The sequence below is a fragment of the Ochotona curzoniae genome, unplaced genomic scaffold, assembly GCF_017591425.1.
Source record: "Ochotona curzoniae isolate NIBS_2020 unplaced genomic scaffold, NIBS_Ocur_1.0 contig_4514, whole genome shotgun sequence".
NCBI classification, from domain to species: Eukaryota; Metazoa; Chordata; class Mammalia; order Lagomorpha; family Ochotonidae; genus Ochotona; species Ochotona curzoniae.
The window spans coordinates 6,052,013-6,068,127 of record NW_024466312.1 but is presented as its reverse complement, the minus strand read 5'-3'; the positions used below and the strand labels follow the sequence as shown (position 1 = coordinate 6,068,127).

Sequence of the window (16,115 nt, the reverse complement as noted above, 5' to 3'; positions counted from 1 at the left end):
GCGGGAACCCCATGTCCCACTTGACGACAGCTGCTAGTGCCCTGGCCAGACACACGGGGGGGGGGGGTGGCAGCTAGAGGCTTCCTCACTGGGCCCTGAATGGGGTGGACACACACAGGCCTCTGGCTGTGAACTAAGCTGCCTAGGGTTTGGAGACATGACGATGTGTGATGAGCTTTTTGTAATGCCTGTGCTATCCGTTAAGTCTAAACTCGCCCTGGTCACAACCATACTACAGAGTTCTGGGTGATGGATAGGGCAGCAGTTGATGGGGAAGCCAGCTCCCTCCACGCCCAGTGTCCAGAGAAGTGAAGGCAAAGAAGCAGGCCTTCTCAAGGTCCCATATATGTGGGGACGGATGCTGCCAGCTAGCACGACGGGCACCTCCAGCTATTTGGGTATAAGGCAGTGTGAAGTCAGACAGGTCTCCTGCCAGCTCCACTGGGCCACCCTTGAAAGCAGGAAGCCGGGAACACGATGCACCAGCGAGCTGTCAAAACTCAACTTTATTGACGTCCAGTGTTTCCCTCTGGGTCTGAGCTCAGCCCAGCTGGCTTTAATAGGTCTCTGAGGCTCAATGTGATAAGGGCTGGTGAGTCCCCCAGTTCCCCACTCCCCCACCCTGGCCGCTGGGCACTCTAGGCAGGGAAGAGAGGCGATTTTGCTGTGACATTAGAGAAGAAGAATGGGCAGCAGGGTCAGAGGCCAAGAAAGCCATACAAGCAGCAGCATGCCTGCGGCCTGCGTCTCAGGCCAGCTCCGGCCACATACCTGTGGGGCAGCCTACCCTTCCCAGCTCATCACCAACTCCCAGAGCCACGCCCTGCACGGCCAGTCCGTGTGGCCTGGCTTGATCCTTGGATCCCCGAGGCTACCCGCAGGAAGAAAACCTCTCCCAGACGCTGAATGTACCCACTCCAACCAACCCTGGAGCTAAGCAAGAGGTGTCAGGGGAACTGACGCTTGCTGTCATTCCCTGTTCATCCACGTTCTTGCCAGGGACTAATCAAAAGACAAGATGTCCCCCACCTTACAGCCAGTGACAGGCTAGCCAGGGCTGGAAATACATGTCCCAAGATGCGCAGCTCCAAAACCACGTGCCAACACACCACTGCTTCCCCCAAGTGCAACTTATCAGAAATGAGGCTGGGCGCCTGGCATTCTGGGACTTGTAGTCCCCCAAGAAACAGCAGTAAACATCCGGAAAAGAGAGTTCACAGGCTAAGACTACTGATGCCTCCTCTCCCAGTGCCCACCTGCCACCCAGGTCCCAACTCTATGCTCAGCATGGGTGAGGGAGAGGACTGGAATGTCCCCTCCCAGCACATGGGGAAGGCCGCTGTCCTGCTGGAGCTGTGCTGCGGCTCAGGATCCTGGACATCCAGCTCAGAACACATCTGGGGAGAGAGCGGGGGTGGGGTGACAGGAGAGAGGGTCAGCTGCAAGCCGTGGAGGAGGGAGCCGAGCATGCAGCCCTGGGCTGGCCACACAGCCTCTGCCTGATGATACACGGAGGCGAAGCAGGCCTGGGCACAGCTCCCACCAAGCACCCTCCCACCCCTGGGTCCCCACCTCTCCCAGGTCAGCCAGCCTCACCTCGGCCTGGTCCCACGGCCAGGGCAGGCTGAGGCAGCAAGAGGAAGGGAGGAGGAGTGGACTCCGGTTCCAACCTGGACAGCTGAGAAACCCACCCCAGCACCCCACCACCAACACCACCACCTCTGCCGCCAGCCTCCCTAGGTGAGCTCACGGCCCCAACCGGCCCCAGCATCTTCCTCTTGGCACACTGAGGCCTTCTCCAGGAGGGAAGGAGAAGGGAGTCCTAGCCAGGTGGCAATGAAAGCAAGCGATGTGGCCCTCAGGGAGTTGCAGAGAACAGAGCGGGAAGGAGAAGCAGCAGCAGAAGGGAAGCAACAGAGACGGTCAGAGCTCAACATTGCACAGCAGACCAAGGGGTATCTGCAGGTGGACGAGGACAGCGAGAGGACAGCCTGCCCTGCTCCAGGGGCAGCCCCTCCCCATCAGGTGCAGAGGCCATGCCTGCCTCCTTTAGCACTATCAGTGACACAGGCATCAGAGGACCCGGGGCACAAAAAGCCCACCCTAAGCCACTAGGCTCCTCAGAAGCACCATCCCCCCACCCCCAATCTGATGAGAGCCTCCAGGCTCCTCGGGCCCTTCCATTGTCCCCAAGTTCCCACCCCGAATGCCACTCCAGGGACCTATCAGCCCCAGGCTGACCACAGCAAATCCCAAATCCACATGGCACTGCAGGAGGGGAGGGCCTGGGAGAGAAACTTAGACAGGAGCCTGGAGAAAGAATGACACTCCTCTCAGATCTCCTGGCAGTGCGCGGACCCCCCAACAATGGGATTATGACCCCATTCAGCTTCCCTGAGTGCTCAGAGGAGGAGGCAGCGAGAAGCTCTGTCCTCCGGGGATGGGCTGCGGCCGGCTGCGTCACCCCGAGCGCCTCCCACACCTGGATCTTGGTGCTGCATCTTGAGCCGCCCCTGCCGTGCTGGCTGCTCCCCCCGCCCACCTGCCGGCTTCTTCCCAGCTGCCTCCATCTCAGACAGGCTATAGGCCATGGCAAGCTGCAGGTCCTCATCGTCCTCAGAGAGGTCACTGTCGGAGGGCCGGGAAGCAGGGGCCTGCCGCACGTGCAGGTCCCCGGCCCTGGAGGTGACAGAAGGCTGCTGCTCGCGCCGGCTCAGCTCCAGACCCAGGGCCAGGTCATCGGGGACACCTGCAAGAATTCATGGGCCCCCTGAGACCCTCCAGCCAGGCTGCCTGCTTCCAGCAATGGCAGCTCTGACCATGTACGGCCTGTCCAGTACAATTGGTATGCAGGTGTGATGGCTCCTGTGGCAGGGTTAATGTGTGTGGGGAGGTCTCGGGACTCCATCAGGAAGGAGCTATCTCCTTGGACAGCCTGATTCAACCTCCTCCTCGCCTGTGAAATGGCAGTGCCCACATCCTGAAACTATCGCTGTGATTCAATCAGACAACCCAGGCCCAGGCTGGGCACACGGTGTGTGCAATATCAGCAGGCACACAAGGTCCTCCCATTAACTCCTATGTGACATGCTCCTGTGGGAAGAAGGCCACTTGAGGACTTGGGTGTCCTGAGTCTAATTCCTGGCCCTGTCCCCCCTTTCTGGGAAAGAGTTTTGGACTGGGCAGTCCTTGAAAGCTAGGGCCAGTAAATCGCACAGTTCAGTCTTGCCAGAAAGAAACTAAGCAAATACCATCTGTCTGCTTATTTAAGAATACACTGGGGCTGGCATTGTGGCATAGCATATTAAGCCGCTGCCTGTAGTGCTGGCATCCTATATGGACACAAGTTCAAGTCCCAGCTGCTCCATTTCTGACCCAGCTTTCTGCTGAGGTTCCTGGGAAAGCAGCAGCAGATGACCCAAATGCTTGGTTCCCTGCCACCTTGTGGGAGACCTGGCTGAAGTTCCTGGTTCCTGGCTTCAGCCTGACTCATCCCTGGCCATTGTGGCCATTTGCAGAGTAAACCAACAAATAGAAGACCTCTCTCCCACTGTCTCTTTCACTGTCTCTCTGTAATTCTGCTTTTTAAGTAAATTAACTAAATAAACTCCTATAAAAAAAGTCTACAGGAGATACCATATAAATTCAAGTGCTTTAAAAACAGTCAAGTGTGGGGCAGGTATTCAGGGAAGCAGTTAATATGTGCTGCCCACATCCCAAGTTCAAGTACAGGTTCCCTTCCAGTTCTAGCCTCCTGCTCCTAGTATTCCCTGGAAGGCACAGGTGATGGCTCAAATACTTGGGTCTCTGCAACCCAGTGGGAAACCTGGATTAAGTTCCAGCCCAGCCCAACTCGAGCTATAGTAGGCATTTGGAGAGTGAACCAGTGACTGGAAAATCTGTCTCTTTCAAATAAAAGAGAACAAATCAATATTAAATCAACCAACAGGGATAAAACATTTGCAAACAGCAGGCACTGCACGGAGGAGGCCAGCCATCAGCCTGCCCTGGGGACCCTGTGTCCTTGCTCAGGACAGGCCTTCTCTAGTCCTGCCACTCTGACCCACAACAGACATTCCCTCACAGCTCTGCTCAAGCCCATGGAGGGGCATCTGGGGACGGGGCTGCAAGGGGCTGGATGGCAGAGCAGCTCCTCACCATTGATTGTGACCGACTTGAGCTGTCCATCCTCCTCCACTTCAACCCGCTCCTGCCCGTTCTCCATGATTCTGTGGGAGGCAGCACAGGGCAGTCAACAAACCACAAGCAAAGGCTCGAGGTACGTAGGGCCAGAGTCCAGGCATCAGCATGCACAGGGCAGACCTGGTGGACGCACAAGGCTCCCACCCCTGCCCCCATCCCTCCTCCTCCCTGTGCAGCCCCCGAGGGAAGCCCCAACCTGCGGGTGGTAATGCGGCGTCCTTGCACAAAGGTGGTGGATGTGGACACAGAGCGGAAAGCACCAGCCCCAGGACTGAAGGAGAAGGACGAGGAGGAGAAGTCTGGCATGGGAGGAAAGGTTGTTAGTCAGGGCCCCATGCTGTCTGCCACAATCACCCAGCGCCAGGGGCCTCAGTAGCTACAGAGTTATCTATAGGCAGATCTCTCTCTCTCACACACATACACACACACACACACACACACACACACACACACACACCCCATACACACGTGGCAGGCCCAGGGGTGCCAGCTGCCTATAGACCTACAGACAGATCACACACACACAGGCCCAGGGACACCTCAGCTGATGCTTCCACAGACACACTCAGAGCCTGTGAGGCTATGAGGAGCGAATGCTTACCTGAGTGCCCAGGGAAAGCGGAGGAGAAGGTAAAGAAGGGGCCTGAGGGTCGGGAACTCCGGTTCTGAAGCTCGGCAAAGGGACCCAGGTCATCTGCAACAGCAACAACAAAACAGATCAACAGTCACTTGTGGAAAAGACTCCAGCCAAAAGATGTATGATCTGGACTAGACTCTCCAAGAATAGAAGCCAGGGACCAGTGTGATGGTTCATCTGGCTAATCTTCTACCTGCAAGCACCAGCATCCCCTATGGACCCCAGTTTGTGTCCCAGCTGCTCTACTTCCTGTCCAGCTCCTTGCTTGGGGCCTGGGAAAGAGATAGCCCAAAACCTTGATATCCTGAACTTATGTGGCAGACCTGGATGAAGTTCCTAGCTCCTGGTTCCTGGCTTGGGACCGGCACAGCTCCAGATGTTGTGGCCATTTGGGGAGTGAACCCGTAGACGGAAGATGCTACTCTGTCTCTTTTTCACTCTCATTAAATGTGCCTTTCCAATAAAAACAAACAAACAAACAAACAAACAAAAAGCAGCAGCAGCAGCTAGGCAACCATGGACCCTTTCAGTTTTTACTCATTTTTTTTTTTTTAATGAGAAAAACAGAAAGAACTAGGTCTTCTATCTGCTGGTTCACTCCCCAAACACCTGCAGCAGCCAGGGTTGGGCCAGGTGAAGCCAGGAGCTGTGAACTCAGGCCCGGGCTCCTACATGAGCCGCAGGGACCCAGCTACTCGAGCTGTCAGTGCAGCTCATGGAGCACATTCACAGGAAGCTGGAATCTGAAAGGGAGCCAGGACTCCAACACAGAATGCGGCATCTGAAGCGCTGTCTTTCTAAGCTGTTGCACCAAACGCCTGCCCTTGTTTTTCCATCTTTGCCTGCGCTTACTTACCAGGCAAATTTCTTTTACAAAATGTTTTCTAAAAAGCCAGAGTGATAGAGGGGAAAAAAGATTGGCCATCATCTGGTTCACTCCCCAAACGCCCTCAACAATAAGAGCTAGGTCAAAGAGAAGCAAGGAGCCTGAACTTCATGCAGGAATCAAAGTACTTGGGCCACCTCTGCTGCTTCCCAAGCACATCTGCAACAGCTGGATCAGAAGGGCAGAGGAGCCAAGACCCAAAGCAAGTGCTCCAATATGAAACATGGGCATGCCATGTGGCCGCTAATCCACTGCACATGACAATGCACTCACCCCTCTGAATGCCTTTTGGATACTACACATTAAAATGCTCACTAGTTAATCCAATCCACAATAAAGAATACAGGAAGGAAGAGGAGGGAGGGAAAGAGAGAGGGAGGGCAGACAGCTCCCTCAGACAGATCAGTGGGATGCGATGACAGGCAGGTACCACTAGGTGTCTGTCTGCTTTGTGACTCCAAGCAAGTCATCTGCACCTCAGTTTTCTCATCTCTGAATGGGGCCTAAATGATCCAGAGTGCACTGGAAGATCGGGGGAAGATAAAAGTCTGGGCATGAATTAATCATTCCCCCAATGGGATCTGCTTTGGGTGGGAGGTATCATTATCATCCCAGCAAGTTCCTCGGCTTTCAGGGCTGCCCCTGTGGCAGCCTAACAATGTGTCAGTGTCACTCAGTCAGGCCGGTCTGCAAAGTCTCGAGGTCAAGTCACGTGAGTGCTGGCCTGAGAGGGTGTCACAGTCCTGCTCTCAGTGCTCCACCCCCACCACGCAGACTCTCCAGTTCTCCCCCTCCCCCTTCACACCCTATGCAATTCTGCTTCCCTCCAACTGCTGCCCGAGATCCTCCCGGCAGTGAGAGAGCTGGAGCTGTTCCCAGGCTGCCCATCCCACTCACCGAAGAGCTCGGCAAAAGGGTCCCCGCTCCCGAAGAACTCCCGGAAGACCTCCTCGGGGCTGCGGAAGGTGAAGGTGAAACCAGGCCCACCAGCACCAGCACTGCCAGCTTCTGCCCGGGAGGGGCCAGTTCCTGGAGAAGAGGCAGGATGAAAAGGGAGCTTAAGGCATGCAACCCACCCTGAGCAGGGGACCTGCTGCCTGGTGCCTCAAGGGGGGCATCCTATTGCAAAAAGCTGCCCTCCCCCTGCCACCACCTCCTCCTCCCTGACCCACTTCCATCCCTGGCCCCGCCCCTCCACCTACCTGCCCCAGCCAGCCCTTCCCGGCCATAGCGGTCGTAGATTTCCCTTTTATGCTCTGCAAAGAGAGGCCACGTCATTCCTCCTCCCTCCAGTCTTCCCTGTGGCAGCCTCCACTCACAGGTCAGGACTCTCCAAGGACTATCTAGAGACTGACACTGGAGCAGGGCGGGCAGGCAGTATGTGCCCCAGGGAGCGGGAGCAAGGGGCCTCAGCAACAGCTCAGCCTCCTCCACACAGCTAGCTGGCTCCTCCTCATCCGGGTGCTGGACACAACAGCCCCTATCTGACCAGGCTGCTGCAGGAACTACATGAGATGATAGCTCAGCCCACTGAGTGGCACACAGTAAGGTAAGCACCTGCTAGTCATCAGCACACTATTTACCGGGGCTCACCCTAAATGTCTCTGTGACCACCATCACTCCCCCATCACACTGCCCTGCTCCCCGCTGTCTGCAGCCCTGTCTCCGTGTTTGCATCTCAGGATATGATGAGCCCCACAGGACTGGGCCATAGCCTGACTTCCTGCCTTCCACTATTCCCCAACAAGGGTCTGGCTCCATCAGCATCCGGTGACTACTTGTGTGTGAATGTGTCAAACACAGACCAGGACTCCCAGTCCAGCTCTAGGTTATCCTGAACAAGTCATCTCTCACCGGCCCATTTCTCTGCCTGTAAAGTGAGAGGCACATGGCCACCTTGCAGGACACCTGGGAGGGCTCACAGAAATGAGACCCTCAACACCTGGCTCAGCACAGGGGTCACCTGTCCTGCTGCTTACTCCATCCCACCAAATCAGGACTCCTGTTGCTCTCACCACACTGGGGGATGGACCCCCAAGCTATGCCACCGAGAGGAGCCTGCAAGGCACGGCAGTGAGACTGGGCATGGAGGTGGGGGCACATGCTGGGACTCCCTCCCCCGTCCTGCCCCAGGGCCTTACTGTCAGACAGCACTTCATAAGCTTCGGCCACCTCCTTGAACTTCTTCTCGGCAAACTCTTTATTATCTGGGTTTTTGTCTGGGTGCCACTGCAGGGCCTTCCGCCGATAGCTGCAGGAAGAGGATGCAGACAGTTCCCACCTGGGACCTGAACCCAGTGACTGCCCATTAGCCGGAGCCTGCTACTGCCCTTCTGACTTGCATCGCTGCTGCAAATACTGCCTCTCCAACAAGCAGGTCCCAGAGTTCTTCCAGGCCAAGGCTATGACTTACACGGAGGTACTGATGACAGCACAAGGGTGACAAAGTTCCTTGGCCCTCAGCCCTCCCTTAGGGCTGGCTGTACCTGGGCAGTCAAACCAGGGGCAGGCGTGGGCCCGCCCTCCCCCTCTGTGCACTGCCCCGGCATCTGGGCACAGCACGCTCAGAGCCCAGGCCTGGCAGCTGGGTGTAGGGGCGGGTGGCGAGCGGCGCACTGCAAGACCGAGCACAACTTCACACTCCGGACTCCCTCCTCTTATCAGGGGTCTCCTCCCTCCCAACAGTTGTCCTTCCGGGGGCTGTGCCCCGAAGGCTTTCCGAGGGAGCCAGTTTCCAGAGACGCCAACAGGTGCCACTCGGAAGGTACCCGGGGAGGCGCGGAGGCGGAGGACAGCAATGCCCAAGCACTTACGCCTTCTTGATGTCGTCAGCTGTCGCACTCCGCGGCACGTCTAGAATCTCATAGTAGGATGCCATGGCAACTCGGCAGGCGTCAGGCGGGCCTCCTCCAGGCTGCGGGAGAGAAGCCGTCAGACAGACCCCAAAGGCCCTCCGAGCGACGGAAGCCCCTTGGGGGCAAGAAGCGCCCCGAGACGGGGCTGGGCGTGCGGCCCGCGACCGGGTTCCCTCCGGCAATCTTATCTGAGCCCGCAGGCCGGTGCCCGGGGCTATCTGGGTGCGCAGGCTTGGGGTGCCCGGCGGCACCCCCTAACTCCGACAGGCCGCACCTCCTCCGCCGGGAGTCCCCGGCCTCTGGCGGCGCACCCCCACCCCTGCCCCGCGCCAGGAACCGTCTGGCAGCGGCGGCCCGGCTCGCGGCCGCAGTGGAGGACGCGCTGGCCCAGCTGTGCGCGCCAGCATGCGTCAGCGGCACGGAAACTACTAGAGCCGGGGAGGGCCGGCCCGGCCCGGCCCCCCTGGGTGGGGGGGAGGGCGGTGCAGGGGCTGCCGGGAGATGGGGCGGAGCCGGCTATTTTGGGCCAGCACCGAGGCGACGTCATGCCCAGAGGGCAGCCAGCTGGCTGTGACGCACTCATACAAACAAGGACGCAGGGGCTGCCCACCGGCCAGCCGCCTGGGCTCGGCCCTCTGTCCATGCCTTCTCAGCGCGCCCCCAAGATCCCCGGTTGCTGGTCCCCAAGGCCATCGCCACTTCCAGGACTCTCCCACCCCCCCCCCCAACTGCTCCCCCTCCGGAGGCCTCAGATCCTCAAAAGAGGACGCCCTGGCTTCCCGGAGTAGGTCAGACCTGCCTTTTATAGCCTTTCGTGGCATTTCCTTCCTCATGCTTGTCAGAGCAGCAAATTAACATTCAGGGGTTTATTGGCATGCCACTCACCTGCCCACTAGGATGCAAAGGATGAAAATCGTGCCTTAAGCAGGAGCACAGATGACTAAGTGATAAACAGCTATACCAGCCTCTTGACGTGTGGGAGAATGGGACTAGAGAAGCTAAAGGGGCCTGTAAGAGGAAATGCCCCAGATCTAAGCTTTTGCTTCCTATACTGGTCCTGAATAGGCCTATACCACTCCAAAATGATCCCTGAATTCAGGACTTACAGGAGAGCTACGGAAACCTTCCAGGACGGGCTGCTGTTTGCAACCATCCAAAGAAATTGACAAGCATTAGTTGAGCACCTTCTACATGGTAGGTACTGCCAGGGTGTAGAAAGAGGACTGTGGCCCCATGCCTGCCAGTGGAAAGCTTAACCTTGCTAAGATCCCAGCCCAAGGCTTTGCACACAGACCTAGATGTGCAACCTGGCACTGCCAGGACGTCAGATGTATATATTCCTAAATAGAAATCACACCTGAGGATTTCAAGCTGAGGATTGAAAGTCAAGTGGTGCAGGGTGCAGAGTGGAATTAACTAAGTAAAAAATGGTATGCCTTGGTCTAGGCCTGCTGACTGCCACCATCTGAACCTGCAGGTTAAGAAGTATCCACCCATTGGGATATTCTGCCATCACGTGGACCCTTTGTAGGAGACAGGTCACCACTTGCTACAGCACTTGCTCTCCCAGGCTTCTCAGTGCTCAGACGGCCCCCGAAACACATAGCTCTGCCAATCTGAGGTTGCAACTGGGACCCCAAATCTGGAGCGGGTCACGGAAAAGCCCTGGCAAGCCTCACGGCGGTCCATCCATGCCTAGCTTGGTGGAGGCCGCGGAGCCTGCGGCGACCTCTAGTGTCGTGAGGGGGAAATGTCAGCCTCAATGCCTGGGCAGGGGAGGTGGACACTATAGGTGGTTGGAGGAGACAGAGGTCTCTTGCAAAGGCTGCCCCTGTGCCCTGGCCTTAACCACAGTCTGGTTGCTCGGCTTCCATTGATGCCTGTTTCCTGCCTGACGGCCTTTACATTGATTCTGTGCACTATATAACCTCTCATTAATTGAGGGGTGAGGTAGGGAGCAAGAGGGTAGGTTATTTTTGCTTTTATAACCTTGCTGGAGGTACTTGTGTTCATTACAACAAGTCTTCTTTGACCCAAGACCTTATAGAAGAAGGAGTAGGGCTCGTCACGATGACTCAATAGCTAAATCTTCACCTTGCACCTGCCCTGATTCCATATGGATCATGATTTGTGTCCCGGTTGCTCCACTTCCCATCCAGCTCCCTGCTTACAGCCTGGGAAAGCAGTACAGGGTGGCCCAAAGCCTTGGGACCCTGCATCTGCATGGGAGACTGGAAGAAGCTCTTGCCTCCTAGCTTCAGATCAGCTCAGTTCCGGCTATTGTGGCCACTTTGGGAGTGAACCAGTGGACGGAAGATCTTTCTCTCTGTATCTCCCTCTCTTTGTAAATCTTACTTTCCAATAAAAATAAATCTTAAAAAAAAAAGAAGAAAAGTAAGTTAGTTTAGGTCACTTCAAACTTTTCGGATCTCTGTCTTTTCCTCTTCACGTCTCCTATATCCATATATTTTCTAGCCCCTAATATGTGGGCTATATGATATTAAGAATAAGAACACAAAGACACTTTTTTCTTGGGTCTTTTCCTGTGCCCAAGGAAATGAAAATCCATGGGATATAGACAAATGACAACCTAGGGAAGTTATATGGAGCATATCCTATAGAGAAAATGTTAAGTTTCCTTACTCTCAAAGAAATTGAACAAATTAATAAGACAAATGATACAATGTTTAAAAGATTGCTCATTTATTTGAGAGGAAGGATGCCATAGAGGTGGCATCTTCCATCCACCAGTTCACTCCCTAGATGGCTGCAACAGCCAGGGATGGGCCGCCCTAAAGGGAGGAGCCAGGAACTGCATGTGCACATGCTAGGATATCTGTGGCCATCCTTGGATGGAAGCATCAAGAAAAAAGTTAACAGCAGTGGTTGCCAGGAGGAGAACAAGGGGACCAGCCCATCTGAGGCAGAGTAAATTGAGCCGCCACCTGCAGCATCAGGACCCTATATGGGCAGCGATTCAAGAACTAGCTGCTCTGTTCCCCATTCAGCTCCTTGCTAGTGGACCTAGGAAAGTAGTGGAGGACAGTCCAAGGGTTTGGACCTTTGTACCTGTGTGGGGGACCTGGAGGAAGCCCTGGCCATTGCAGATGTTTGGGTAGTGAATCAGAAGATAGGAGAGCTCGCTCTCTCTCTCACACTCTCTGACTGCCTGTCATATTAAAAAAATCTGCTTTAACAAGAGAACAAGATGAAAAGCCTTATTTTTCTCTTGAGGTACTGCTGTTCTTATTCATTTCTAAATTGTACATATCCATGATGTACCATGTGGCATTTCAATACCTGTACACGGTGCATAATAATCAGGTTGTGATAATTGACGCATCTGTCACTTCTAACGGATATCTTTTCTTTGTGTTGGGGCCATTCAACAGCCCCTCATCAGCCATTTTGAAATATTTAATTGTTGACACGTGCTATAGAATATTAGAAGTTAGTTCTCTTAATCGTACCCCTGTACCCATGAACCATCCTTTCTGTACCCTCATTTCTCACCTGGGAAACCTATTTCACTGTCAGCACATTGATTAATACCTTTTGAATTCTGAAGCCCATGTACCTGACAACTGTTTAAAAACACCCATGACTTAGAAATGATCCAGCTGGGAAAATGCGGCCCTGACAAGTAGCCATATGCTACTACATGAGGCAGCCCACGCCAAGCACAGAGTGAGTGAGACAGAGAAGGTAGGTGCTAGAGAAGCCAGAGGAGGGAGTGTGGCGCCTGGGGCTCAGTAGGTTTTGGATGGCCATGACCATGACCTCAGCTGGAAGGAACGGTCACACTGAGACTGATAGGGGGTGGAGTAGCCTTCCAGATGCAGGAAATGGTGAGAACTTGGCTTTGGAGGCAGGCATGGTTCTGACACATCAGAGGCAAGAGAATAAAGTCGCTGGGTAGGATCCAAGGTCATGTCTGTCTGCAGGGGGTAATTGTACCCTGGCTTTAGAAGTGGCAGGGATGAAAGCATTCTTCTGTACAGAAGGAGTCCTAGGAGCCAGTTTGGGTGAGGCTCCCTGCTGCTCCAGGTCTAGGCTCCAGCTCCCCACACCCACACCCAATTCAACCCAGGCCTACTAGTGCTGCCAGTGGAGGTGCTCAGTGGGGTGCCTTGTAGGGTCTGAAAGGAGGTGACCAAGGAGCAGCTTGGGTGACCTAGTGGACACAGTGCACAGAAAGAGAAGCCAGCGGCCTCTTGGCACAACCAACCATCTTGACAGGTAAAGAGCACCTCTCCCTCTCAGCCCTTCCCAGGCCCTCACCCTACCTCCTGCTAGGAGCAAGGGAACCCTTTCCAGAGGGCAAAGAGCCCCCAAGCAGCCTCTGCCCTAGTTCCACCCCAGAATGCATGACCCTGTCCCCAATTCTGGTGGCACCCACTCCAGAGCCCAGGCAGAGGCGTACCAAGCGTCACCCACACCCTGCCCTTGAGGGACCTGAGTCACCATCTGGGTATTGGTGTCTGGAGGGGTGCCTAGAACCATCTGTGTGGGCAGGAGTGAGGAGACCAGCACAAGCATTAGCTCTGACTTACCTGGGCTTGGATCCTGGCTCGTCCATGTCCTAGCAAGTTAATCTTGTGCAAGCTACAACTTTTCTGAGCCTTGGTCTGACTTCTGCAAAGTAAGCATTCAGTTAACCAGCACCAGGGCAGGCAGCATCCAGGAGGCTGAGGTGAGAAGAGGCAACATGGATGCCCGCCTTCTGCCCACAGAGCTTTCATTCCAGTGGATATGCTAACTGTGCTCAGCTCAAGTCAACAAAGTAATTCAGGTGTCAGGCTTTGCCTGTGCAGGTGCACAATAAACAACAGTAGTTTCTTGGGGCTTAAATGGTTTGCAGGAAAAAAGACTAGAAGGAAGGTGTGGCTCCCCCATGCTGTTATGGCCCCACCATCTTCCACTTACTACAAGGTGATTATTAGGAACCGAGTGACAGAGTCTGGCAGTGAGGGCTGGATGGAGAAGGGAAGGAGTCCCTCCAGGCCCTGGGAGGCAAGCTGGTGTGAGGCCTCATCGGGGGAGGGACTGGGGGTATGCCCCCTCTCTCTGGACTCTACTCCTCACTTTCCCTCTCTACAGTACCCTGGGCTGGGATCACCCACTGCACCCCCCAAAAAAAAATCATACATCAGGCCAAGGCCATCCAGGGTTCTGTCCAGACTCAGATAATGAGAAGAAAGTGGTTAGAGACTGAAGGTGGCTAGAAGGGAGATGCTAGGGTTTTCCTTTCCCTCGCTGCAAACCAGGTAGCCTCCCCACATGGTGATGGTGTCCCCTCCATGACTTGGATTCCTGCCCAATGTCCTTTCATCCCTCTGGCTCCCACTGGGTGGTTCCAGCTTCAAGGCTGCAATGTGATATCACAGCTCAGCCCTCAGGAAGTCAGGCCTCGGATAGCTTTCCCAGCTTGGGAAGGGACTGCAGGAAAAACCATGCTGAGGGAAATACTGAGAACTGAACAACCTGTGGGGTGGGGTTGAGACTGCTCTAGTTCCCGCACCGACGAGGGTCAGGGATCACAGGAAGCCCTTAGGAATGGATTTAAGGGCAGCCTTTTTTTCCACTGTGCTCCACTGTGTTACAGGAATTAAGAAACTAGATCAACTGTCTTCATTAGCAAGTGATGAGTGGGGTGAGCTTTGTGGCAGAGTGAGTTAAGCCATCGCTTGGCATGCCTGCATTCCATAAAAGAGTGCCAGTATGCTGTTCAGCTACTCCACCTCTAATACAGCTTTTGGGGGAAAGCAGCAGATAATTGTCCAAGTACTTGGCTCCCTGCCACCTACGTGGGAGACCAGGATGGAGTAGCTGGTACTTGAACAGGCACCCATGCAGGATTCTGGCACCACAGATGGCTTTACCCAGGATGCTACAGCATTAGATGCCTAATTCCACTTCTTACTCAAGTTTTTCACTAATGTGCAGAATGTGCACTAATGTGCAGTAATGTGGGAAGCTGCCAGTGATAAGTGATAACTCAAAATAGTTGGACTCCTGCTATTGGTGGGAGAGACCTGGGTGAGTTCCTGGCTTCTGGCTTCATACTGGCAGACAACTGGGGAGTGAACCAGATGAAGGAAGATCTCTCTATGCCTGTCTCGCAAAGAATTTTTTGAAAAAGTGAATAAATTTGATCCAACACAATGACTCAATTGGCTAATCCTCCTCCTTTAAGCACCAGCATCCCCTATGGGTGCCAGTTCAGGTCCCAGCTGTTCCACTTCCCATTCAGCTCCCTGCTTGTGACCTGGGAAAGCAGCCGAGGATGGCCCAAAGCCTTGGGACCATGTACCTGTGTGGGAGACCTAGAAGAAGCTTTTGGCTCCCGGCTTCAGCTCAGCTCAGCTCTAGCTGCTGTGGCCATCTGGGGAGTGAACTAGTGTGGATGGAAGATCTTTCTCTCTGTAAATCTGATGTGCCTTTCCAATAAAATAAATAAATCATTTTTTTACAAACTGGCTAAGCTAACCCTCCCTTGCCTGCCCAGTCACCCATAGGTGTGCTCTTTCAAATTTCCCTAAAGTTTCATGTGATCTCTGGAAGACTTCTCCCAGAGCACAGAGATTCACGTAGAAAGGTCTCCTTTTCCTCCTCCTCCTACTCACTCTTGCTCTCTTCAATTTCCTGGTCTGTTTAAAAGAACTCTCTCAGTGCTTACTGCCAACTCATTTTTGTCCCCATACCTTGCCAACTTCCTCCGCACTCCCCTTCCCCACCTCCCCAGCCCAGAAGTCCCCTACCACTTCCCACTCCCAGTGTGTTTCTGGAAGGTTTCTGTCAGTGAGATCAACAATCCAGGAATCGGATCCCCATCCTTGGCAGTAGCCAACATCAGCCACAGAACCTGGGGCTAACATGATTCCCATCTTAGAATCTCACAGGGCCTTTGTTGGCATCCCTGCCATCACAGCTGCTGTTTAGGGGGGGTGTTTGTTAACTTGGCCAGGTAGTTCATTTTCCCACCAACACTAGAGGTCATTCTGCTCAACACCAGGGCAGCGACTGTGGAAGATCCAAAAGACACTGTATGCTGGGGTCCACAGTCGACCACCCCTGAGCCAAGTATAGTATCGTCCTCGCCTCCCTAGAGCTGATCCTGTGTCCCAAGACCTACTCAGGAACTCCTCCTCAGTCCATCCCTCACCAGTTGCCAGATCCGGTCCAGCACCAGGTCGGTGAGCCCCTTGCCAACGGCATGGTGACCTCAGACATAGTTGTTCAAACATCATCCTTACCTGTGAAGAGCTGCTCAGGATGGAAGAGCTAGTGCTGTAACTTCCCCTGCCATGGGCAGAGGTCTGGATTCTAGCTCCCCTTTCAATCTGGCTCTCCTGGACACTCAGGGTTATCAGAGGGCGTGGGATCACTAGGCTCCTAAAGGAGTTGAATCCAGGCAGGTCTAGGTACATACCTGGCTATGGCGTTAACAAGAAGGACATGGGTGGGTTAGCCCAGGGGCTCCGGAACTGAGTGATAGTGATTTTCTATGTCAGGAGTTCCAATTTGGCTACAG

At 54.5% G+C, this 16,115-nt stretch overlaps 1 protein-coding gene across 2 annotated transcripts; it reads right to left on the bottom strand.

Annotated features, from left to right (window-relative positions):
- Positions 1 to 491: 491 nt before the first annotated feature.
- On the bottom strand, positions 492 to 9,059 carry DNAJB2 (DnaJ heat shock protein family (Hsp40) member B2). 2 transcript variants are annotated; one of them, XM_040986561.1, is made up of 10 exons: positions 8,856 to 9,059; positions 8,540 to 8,640; positions 7,868 to 7,977; positions 6,929 to 6,982; positions 6,624 to 6,755; positions 4,805 to 4,897; positions 4,400 to 4,502; positions 4,159 to 4,229; positions 2,543 to 2,749; positions 1,365 to 1,397 (listed from the first exon to the last, which is right to left on the bottom strand). In XM_040986561.1, the coding sequence occupies exons 2-10, from the start codon at positions 8,602 to 8,604 to the stop codon at positions 1,387 to 1,389; spliced, it is 846 nt and encodes a 281-aa protein (XP_040842495.1). In that variant the 5' UTR covers positions 8,605 to 8,640; positions 8,856 to 9,059; the 3' UTR covers positions 1,365 to 1,386. The 2 variants fall into 2 exon arrangements, with proteins under 2 accessions (XP_040842496.1, XP_040842495.1); XM_040986562.1 differs by lacking the exon at positions 6,929 to 6,982 and adding an exon at positions 1,597 to 1,624 and having other exon boundaries at positions 492 to 1,397; positions 8,540 to 8,958.
- Between the last annotated feature and the right edge of the window lie 7,056 nt (positions 9,060 to 16,115).